Source organism: Brugia malayi (assembly GCF_000002995.4).
Source record: "Brugia malayi strain FR3 genome assembly, contig: Bm_007, whole genome shotgun sequence".
NCBI lineage: Eukaryota > Metazoa > Nematoda > Chromadorea > Rhabditida > Onchocercidae > Brugia > Brugia malayi.
The window spans coordinates 742,086-753,496 of NW_025062284.1; the positions used below are offsets into that span (position 1 = coordinate 742,086).

General features: G+C 15.4%; 1 protein-coding gene across 1 annotated transcript; it reads right to left on the reverse strand.

The window, feature by feature from the left end:
* Positions 1 to 899: 899 nt before the first annotated feature.
* Positions 900 to 6,391, reverse strand: Bm17095 (Uncharacterized protein; the record flags this gene model as incomplete). The annotated part of the gene is made up of 3 exons (XM_043082719.1): positions 900 to 911; positions 4,216 to 4,413; positions 6,290 to 6,391. 3 exons carry the CDS (start codon positions 6,389 to 6,391, stop codon positions 900 to 902), a joined length of 312 nt encoding a protein of 103 aa, XP_042938653.1.
* Positions 6,392 to 11,411: the final 5,020 nt, after the last annotated feature.

Genomic DNA, 11,411 nt, shown 5'->3' on the forward strand with positions numbered 1-11,411 from the left:
TTAAATTTAACTCTTGAATGATCCCAAATTTTTTCGATTAATTTTTTTCAAATCAAATGAAGAAAACAAATAAAAATTTAACAAAAAAAAAAAAATGAAGAAATCTCAACTTATTCAGATAATTTAAATTTAATCAAAACGTTTTGAATTTTTAATTAATTTAAAATTTAAAAACAAATAAAATATCAATTTTTTTTCTTTCAAAATTTTAAAAAATCATTATGAATTAATTAAATTTTTTTGTTTTTTTTAAATAAAATATTTAATTTAGTTCATTCATTCAATAAAATGACAAAATTGAAATGAAAAAATTTATTCAAATAATTAAATTATATGCAAGAAATTTTTCCAAAAAAAAAAAAAAAAAAAAATTAAATAAATAAATAAATTACTTAAAAACTTAAAAAAAAAAATGGCGTAGTTTTAACACGTACTTATACATTTCACGTAACTAAGTAATAATTACGTGAAATGTAACAAATTGTAATTTTCAATTTTTTATACTATATTTTTACTCATTTTTTTTTTTTTTTGATAAAAACTAATTAATCATAGAAATCAAAAAAAAAAAAAAAAAATAAATAAAATAAAATAATTTTTTTGATAAATTATAGGACAAATAATTAATTATTTGTCAAACAAAAAAAAAAAAAAAAAAAGGAATCATTTAGAAAAAAAAAAAAAAGAAAATAAAAAAAAAAAATTAAAAATTAAATTTGTAAAAAAATTTTAGCAATTATGATTAATTAATTAATTAATTATTTATCACCGCCAAAGACATCGTTCTTTTGCTGTTTCATTGAAATTAGTAATTTGTTGTTTCAAATATTTATAGCATTTAGCTGCAACAATCCATGACCATGTGGAAATTATTACACCAAGAAATATGCTAACAGTCATTAGTACTTGATCTGAAATTAAAATTAAATTTAATTTTAGGTTTTTGTTTTTTTTTTTTTTTTTGCTTTTGTAGTTTGAAAAAAAGACCACTAGAAATGATAATATATTTGCAATGTTTCTTGTTTTAATTTCTAAATTAATTTGGTTTGTTCATTGATTGGTTTACAAATAAGTTATTTTTAGATTAGAAAGAATTAGTAATAATAATAGTAATAAAAATAAATAATAATAATGATAATAATAATAATAATAATAATGTCAATAGTAGTATTAATAATAATATAATAATAATAATAATAATATAATAATAATAATATAATAATAATAATAATAATAATAATAATAATAATGTAATAGTAGTATTACTAATAATTACATATTAATATAATAATAATAATAATAATAATAATAATAATGGCAGTAACAATAATAATAGTAATGATAACAATAATATTAATAATAACAATAATAATGTCAATTTTAGTAGTAATACTAATAATTATAACAATAATAATGGCATATTAATAATAACAATAACAATAATAATGGCATATTGATAATAACAATAATAATAGTAATGATAATAATAATAATAATAATAATAATAATAATGTCAATTTTAGTAGTAATACTAATAATTATAAATAAAAAAGAAATTGTTTTAATTAATTAATTAATTAATTAAAAAAAAAACTAATTACAGGATTCATTAATAACAGAATAGGATCCTTTCAAATGTATATAAATAGTAATTTTAAAAATTAACTTACTTCTTTATACAATTTCAAAAAATTTTTAACTCAATTTTAATTAATTAATTAATTAATTAATCAAAGATTAAATGATATAAACGATTAGAAAGAGATAAAAGTAATGTAAAAATTACAAAAAATTATTTTTAAACAAACCAAATTCCTATTAAATGTTTGTTTTCTATATGTTATTGTATAATATAATGTATAAATAGCCAAAAGAAGAAAACCTGCACATTGAGCTATCTGAAAATTTTTTAAAAAAAAATTAATTTTAAAAAAATTTAAATTAATGCTAAACATTTAGCATTAAAAAAAAACTTTTAATTTCTATTATCGATTGATTGATTGATTGATTCATAATCAGTATTGATTGATTGCAAATGATAATATATTTGATAATGTTATCATTACTTTTAACTAACTGAAATATTAATTTCAATTATGTTGAGATAATTAATTAATTTCAAATTTAGTTTAAAATTTTATTATGATTATATCAGTTAATATTTATTATATATATTATATGATTATATAATTAAATAACTTTTAACTAACTGATCATAAATATCAGTTAATTATATATGATTATATAATCATAATAAAATTTTAAAGTAAATTTGAAATTAATTACCTGAACATAATCAGTATTGATTGATTACAAATGATAATATATTTGATAATGTTATCATTACTTATACTATTACTTTTAACTAACTGATATAATCTTTTCAAAATTTCAAAGTAAATTTGAAATTAATTACCTGAACATAATCAGTATTGATTGATTGCAAATGATAATATATTTGATAATGTTATCATTACTTTTATACTACTACTTTTAACTAACTGATATAATCTTTTCAAAATTTCAAAGTAAATTTGAAATTAATTACCTCAAAATAATCAGTATTGATTGATTGCAAATGATAATATATTTGATAATGTTATCATTACTTGCTTATGCAATATCAGTTTTAGCTAACTGATAATAAAATTTTAAAGTAAAATTGAAATTAATTACCTCAAAATAATCAGTATTGATTGATTGCAAATGATAATATATTTGATAATGTTATCATTACTTTTATACTATTACTTTTAACTAACTGATATAATCTTTTCAAAATTTCAAAGTAAATTTGAAATTAATTACCTGAACATAATCAGTATTGATTGATTACAAATGATAATATATTTGATAATGTTATCATTACTTTTATACTATTACTTTTAACTAACTTAACTAACTGATAAAATTTTAAAGTAAATTTGAAATTAATTAATTGTCTCAACATAATTAATATTGATTGATTGCAAATGATAATATATTTGATAATGTTATCATTATTTTTATACTATTACTTTTAACTAACTGATATAATCATTTTAAAATTTCAAAGTAAATTAAAATATAAATTTAAAAGTAAATTAAAATTAAATTATATTAAGCATTCTTAATACTATGCATATGTTTGCAAAAAAAAAAAAAAAAAGCAAAATTTGAACAAGAAAAATGATAGTTTTATTGAAAAGCAAAAACAAAAACAAACTTTTAAACATTTTTTTTTTTTTTTGAAAAATTTAAAAATTTAAATGAAAAAACTTTTTTTTTTTAATCTAATTAACAATAAGTCTTTGTTAATTAAACTATTTTGTTTGCTTCATAAATTTAAATTTTTTCAAAAATTTTTACTTCAAATTATTTACAATTTATCATATAATTATAAATAAATAAATTATACAAAAAAAAAAAAAGTATGAATTTATTATTAAAAGAAAAATTTTTTGTTTTTTTTTTTTTTACTTTTACTTTTCAAAAATTTACTTTGAAAAATAATTAATCTATGCGGCATTTTTCTTTCTACTTTTTTTTTTCTGTTGTTTTTCCGTTTTTTTTTTTTTTGACGATAATCAAAAGTATTTATTTTATTTACTTTTAGCAGAAACACCAATCGATCAATCAATCAATCGATCAATCTTATTGATCTTAAACAGCAATTGATCTCAAAAAAAAAAACTTTAAATTTTGATAATTTTATCTGATAAAGCTTACTTAGCTCTTTAAAATTATCATCAATTGATCAATGATTAAAATTTCATTGATAATTTTATCTGATAAAGCTTACTTAGCTCTTTAAAATTATCATCAATTGATTAATGATTAAAATTTCATTGATAATTTTATCTGATAAAGCTTACTTAGCTCTTTAAAATTATCACCAATTGATTAATGATTAAAATTTCATTGATAATTTTATCTGATAAAGCTTACTTACCTCTTTAAATTATCATCAATTGATTAATGATTAAAAATTGATAAAAAAAAAAAAAATCGATTAAATAAATTGATAAAATTTTTGCTATCATTTTATTTTATTATATTTTATTAAATAAATCTAAGTTTTTTTTTTTTTTGTTTTTACTTTTTACACTTATTTATTTATTTTTTTTTTTTAATAATTTTACAAAATTATTTCAAATATAAATAATTTGAATAATTTTTTTTTTTTAAAAAAAATATAACTTTAATTTTTTCAAAAAAAAAAAAATGGAAACAAACGGAAGTAACAATGAATGGAATTAGAAATGTTGCTTTTTCATAATATAAAGCATAAAAAATCATTGTGGCGGTAATTGCATTGATAATAGTTAACGTAATATCAAGCGTAAAGTTCACGGAATATACGCCAAAATAAACGCTAGCAGTATTGAAAGCACATAATATTAGCGCTGATGCTGCTACGTATAATGTTGCCATCTATAAAAAAAATTTCAATTTTTTTTTAAAGAAAAAAAAAAAAAAAAAAAACTAATCAATAAATTGTATGTTTCACTATTGCGCCAGAAAAATCAATAAATTCATATGTATTTGTGAAAAAAAAAAAAAAAATTATTTTTTAATATAATTTATAAATTATTTATAATAAAATTAAATAATAATAAAATAATAAAATAAATAGTAAATAAAAATGAAATAAATTATTTAAATGTGCAATAATAAAATGATAAAATAATAAATAAAATAATAATATAATAAAATAATAATAAAACAAAAGTAATGAAATAATAATAAATTGATAAAATAATAAAATATACAATAATAAAATAAAATAAAATAATAGAATAATATAAAATAAATAAAAAGTAATAATATAATAAAATAAAATGAATTAGGAATTTAACAATAAAATAAAATAATAAAATAATAATAAATGATAAAATAAAATAATAAAATAATAATAAAATAAAACAAAATAATAAAATAAATTGATAAAATAATAAAATATACAATAACAAATAAATAATAATAAAATGATAAAATAATAAAATAAAATGAATTAGGAATTTTAACAATAAATAAAATAATAAAATAATAATAAATAAAATAATAAAATGATAAAATAATAATAAAATAAAATAAAATAATAAAATAAATAATAAATAAAAATAATAAAATGATAAAATAAAATAATAAAATGTACAATAATAAAATAGTAACAAAATAATAAAATAAATTGATAAATAATAAAATATACAATAACAAATAAAATAATAAAATAATAAATAAAATAATAATAAAATGATTAGGAATTTAACAACAAAATATAATAATAAAATAATAAATAAATTAATAATATGATAAAATAAAATAATAAAATGTATAATAATAAAATAATAAATAAAATGAATTAGGAATTTAACAATAAAATAAAATAATAAATAAAATAATAATAAAATGATAAAATAAAATAATAAATGTACAATAATAAAATAGTAACAAAATAATAAAATAAATTGATAAAATAATAAAATATACAATAACAAATAAAATAATAATAAAATGTATAATAATAAAATAATAAAATAAAATGAATTAGAATTTAACAACAAAATATAATAATAAAATAATAAATAAATTAATAATATGATAAAATAAAATAATAAAATGTATAATAATAAAATAATAAAATAAAATGAATTAGGAATTTAACAATAAAATAAAATAATAAATAAATTAATAATATGATAAAATAAAATAATAATTAATAATAAAATATAAAAATAATAACAAAATAATAAAAAAAATTGATAAAATAATAAAATATACAATAATAAATAAAATAATAATAAAATGATAAAATAATAAAATAAAATAGTAAAATATACAATAATAAAATAAAATGAATTAAAAATTTAACAATAAAATAATAAATAAAATGACAAATATACAATAATAAAATAAAATAATAAATAAGAAAATAATAAAATAAATAAAATAAATGAAAAATTTAATAATAAAATACAAATGAAAAATGAAAGTGAAATTTTGAATGAAAATAAACTCATTTTTTAAAAAAAAAAATATTTTAACAAATCTTTCTTTTTTCTAATTTTATAAATCAAAACACAAAAAAAAAAAAAAAAAAACAAATTGAAATGAAATGAAATATACTAATAAAATGATAAAAATGATTGTTTAAAATTAATTTTTGAAACAATAAAATTTAAATTTAATTATTAAATTAATAATTAAAGTGTAAAATTTCAAATGTTTTTTCCTTTTTTAAAAAAAACATTTTTAAGCAATAAAATTTAAATTTTATTAAATTAAAAAATTTAAAATAAAAAATTACTTTAATATGAACTGTACCACCACAACATCGATGTGTGGAACGAGCATCATTATCATATTCATCGATAAAAAATATTTGACATGGCAAATCAAAACATCGCATTTTTTTTTTTTTTTTTTTTAAAATAATATTTTAATCAATCTGAAATTTTCATTTTTTATTTTGGTATTTAATTACAAAAATTTTTCAAACAAATTGGAAATTAAATTTGAAATAAATTTGTTAACAATGCTTTTTTGTTTTTTCTTTTCTTTTCTATCTGATAATTTTACACAAAAAAAATATTTTTTTTTTTTTCAATTTATAATTAATTGCTAAAATTTTATCATTTTCATTTGAAAAAATTTGCACTGTTAAAAGATACTTTTTTAGAACAAACAAAAATGGAAAAAAAAAAAAAAAATTGAGAAAAAAATTAAATAAAAATCTAAAATTGATGTTGAAAATTAGTATTTTGAATAAAATTAAATTAATAAATGATAATTTTATAATTGAAAATAAAAATGATAATAATAATAATTTTAATAATAATAATAATAATAAGTAATGGACGATGACAAAATAAGCAATCAGAAATGATAATAGCAATAAATCATTAACTGATAAATAATAGCAGTGATAATAATAATAGTGATAAGGATAAAAATCTAAAATTGAAGTTGAAAATTAATATTTTGAATAAAATTAAATTAATAAATATTATTTTTATAATAAAAATAAAAATGATAATAATAATAATAATGGGCGATAACAAAAAAGCAATCAAAAATGATACAAATAATAATAATAATAATAATAATAATAATAGCAATAAATCATTAATTGATGAGTGTTAGCAGTGATAACAATAGTGATAACGATGATAAATAGTGATGACAATAATAATAAATAATGATAACGATGTTAATAATAGCGATAACGATGATAATAAGTAGCGATAACGATGTTAACAATAGTGATAACGGTGATAATAAATAGTGATAACGATGTTAATAGTAGTGATAACGATGATAATAAATAGTGACAAAGGTGATAACAGTTGGTGATAATGATGATAATAAATAATGATAACGATGTTAATAATAGCGATAACGATGATAATAAGTAGCGATAACGATGTTAACAATAGTGATAACGGTGATAATAAATAGTGATAACGATGTTAACAGTAGTGATAATGATGATAATAAATAGTGACAACGGTGATAACAGTTAGTGATAACGATGATAATAAATAATGATAACGATGTCAATAATAGTAATAAAAAAATAAAATACGATGTCAATAATAATGATAATAAAGAAAAAAAATAGATAATAAATAGCGATAACGATGATAATAAATAGTGACAACGGTGATAACAGTTAGTGATAACGATGATAATAAATAATGATAACGATGTCAATAAATAATGATAACGATTCTAATAATAGTGATAACGATGATAATAAATAGTAATAATAAACAATGATAGAATCAATCGAACATTTTCAAAAATGTTCGATTGAAAATGAAATGTGGAACGCATTGATAGGCGCTGTTAGTAGACGGCGCGGTGCGCTTTTTTTCTTTCTTTTTTTTTTTTTCTTCACGCCAATATCTTAAGCTAATTGTAAATAAGCCATTAATTAATTTACTCAGTTAACAAACTTTCATTATTTTTTCAAAAAAAGAAAAACAAAAATTTGTTGTACAAAATTAAAAACTTAAAATTGAATTTCTATTATTGAATTCAAATTTAATTTTATTATTTATTATTGCTTTATCCCTCAAATTCTATACTTTGTTTATCAACAACAAAAAAACGCAATTTTTAATTCTTTTTTTTTTTTTTTAAATTTCCAAGATTTACCAAATGTGAAATTTCAAAAAAAAAAAAAAAAAGATGAAATAATTTAGCAAATTAATTATTAATTAATTATTTTTGATAACTTTAGAATAAGTAATAAATGACAATAAGTTTTAGATAATTTTAATAAATTTATTATTTTTATTTTTAATATAAATTTAATAATTATAGCATTTATTTTAATAATTTTTTAATAAATTTAAATTTAGTGATTAATGCATTTATAGCAAAATTAATTCTATAAATGAAAATTTGTCATTGTTTATTTATTAAGAAAAAAAAATAAGAAATAAATTTAAAATTGAATAAATACAATTTTTTACGAAGAAATTTTCAAAAAAAAAAATAAAATATTTCAACCTATTAAAAAAAAAAAAAAAAAAAATTAAACAAACATTTTAAATGAAAAAAAAAAAAAATTAAATTAATATTTTTTTATTTTAAAAATAAAATTTTTATTAATCTTCTAGAAGTAATAACAAGTAATACTTTAAAATGAAATAATATCAAATTTCAATGATTGCATCAAAAATATTATCCCCAAATGATTCATTCATTTATCAAATTTTTCACTCAATTGTTTATCATTTTTCTCTCTTTGTTTGTTTGTTTGTTTTTTCTTTCTTTCTTTTTAAAAAGTAATTTGAAACTTTCAAATTGAAAAAGAAAAACAAGAGGGAGAGAGAGAGAGAGAGAGAGAGAGAGAGGGAAAAAGAAGAGAGAAATGTTAATTAACATTTGAAAAATGAAATAATTAAAAAAAAATGTTACAATTTCTTTGTATTTTTTATAAAATATACAATAATTTATATTTTATAAATAAAAAAAAAAATATAATAATTTTTTCTATAAAAAACAAATTTTGCTAAAAAAAAAAAAATGTTAAAATCATCAGAAATAAACATTTTTGATGTATTATTAAAGTGTTAATAATGAATTTTTAAAATTTATTAAATTTTATTTATGCTTTTTTTTTGTTTATATTTATGCTTTGTTTTTATTTATATTTATGCTTTATTTTTATTTACATCAATGCTTTGTTTTTGTTTATATTTATGCTTTGTTTTTATTTATATTTATGCTTTATTTTTATTTACATCAATGCTTTATTTTTGTTTATATTTATGCTTTGTTTTTATTTATATTTATGCTTTATTTTTATTTACATCAATGCTTTATTTTTGTTTATATTTTTGCTTTGTTTTATTTATATTTATGCTTTATTTTTATTTACATCAATGCTTTATTTTTGTTTATATTTATGCCTTTTATTTTTGTTTTATATTTATTCTATTTTGATTTAAAATTATATGTAATTAATTAATTTAGTAATTTAGTAATAAATATTATAATAACATTTTGTAGATAAGACTTACTTTTCTTTTTCTCCCATATTTATTTTTTATGCTAATCACACATAATCATATTATCATTATTATCACTCTTATCACTATACTCTATTTTTTATTTATTTTATTTATTCTATTTTATTTAATTTTATTTTATTTCTATTTTGTGCAAAATTATATGTAATTAATTAATTCAGTATTTGAGTAATAATAATTATTATAATAATATTTTGTTAAACACTTTTAAAAAAATAAAAAATTAGAAAAAAGATAAAACTTACTTTTTGTTTTTGTTTTCTCCCATATTTATTTTTCATGCTAATCATATCATTATTATCACTCTTATCACTATGTTCTATTTTTATTTATTTTATTTAAAATTATATGTAATTAATTAATTAGTTCAGTAATAAATATCATAATAATATTTTATTAAACACTTTTAAAAAAATAAAAAAAAAATAAAACTTACTTTTTGTTTTTCTTTTCTCCCATATTTATTTTTTATGCTAATCACACATAATCATATTATCATTATTATTATCACTCTTATCATTATCATTTAACAAAATAAACGATTGAAAATTGTTAGCTGAAAAGATAAATTTCATTGCATCTAACATTTAACAAAAAAAAAAAAAAGAAAAATTTACTTTTCATTAAATAAAATTCTATTCAATTATTCAATTTCTAAAAAAAAAAAGGAATTAAAAATATAAAATTAATTGAATTGTAAGAGACAAATGATTAATTTAAAAAATAATAATACAAAATGAAATTGATTTGTAAACAAATAAATAACTAATATAAACAAAAAAACAAATTATCAAATAACAAAAATTTTAGTTTATTTATTTATTTATTTTTTTTTTGCTAATTTTATTTAAACAAAAAAAAAAATTTTACATTTGAATTTAAATTAATTACATTTGAAAATTAATTATAATTAAATTTAAAAAGAGAAGAAGAAGAAGAAAAAAAAAAAGATTTATGAAAAATAATTTATCTGATGATAAATAATAAAAAGCGCAAATCGATCAAATCAATCATCACAAATGTATATCTTCCTTCTCTCTCTCCCTCTCTCTCCTCTCTTTCTCTCTCCCTCTGTCCTCTCTCTCTCTCTTATCTTCATTGATTTTATTTTTTTTTGTTTTAAAAAAGTTTAAAAGATTAAATGAAATGTATGAAAGTTAGATATTTAATCACTTATCATTCACTATCATTTCAATTTATTATTAATTTAACATAGCTAATGATAATACGACATTTGCGCTTTTAATAAAAATTAAAAAAAAATTTTTTTTTTCATTTTTAGAATAATTAAATTAAATTAAATTAATTTTTTTTTTATTTCATAAACATTTAAAAATGAATGAATCATAAATTTTAATATATTTAAAACTTTTTCTTTCTTTTTTAATAGTTATTGTTTTGAAATTAATTTGAAAAATTTAACAAAAAAAAAAAAAGTATAATATTTTTGATCAAAATATAAATTTAACTTTATTTGTATCATTTAATCATTTTTTTTTTTTTTGGGTAATTGTATAGCATACTTTTTGGGTATTATATGGTTTATTTTTTGGGTAAGTGTATAATTTACTTTTTTTGGGTAATTATATAGCTTACTTTTTGGTAATTATAGAGCAAAACATTTTGAATAATCAATAATCAGTGATGTGAAATAAGCTTACTTTTTGGGTAATTCTACAGTTAACTTTTTGGGTAATTCTATAGTTTACTTTTTTGGGTAATTATATAGTTAACTTTTTGGGTAATTGTATAGTTTACTTTTTGGGTAATTATGTAGTTTACTTTTTTTGGTTAATTATATAGTTTACTTTTTTTTGGGTAATTATATAGCAAAAATATTTTGAATAATCAATAATCAATATGCGAAATAAACATATTTTTTGGGTA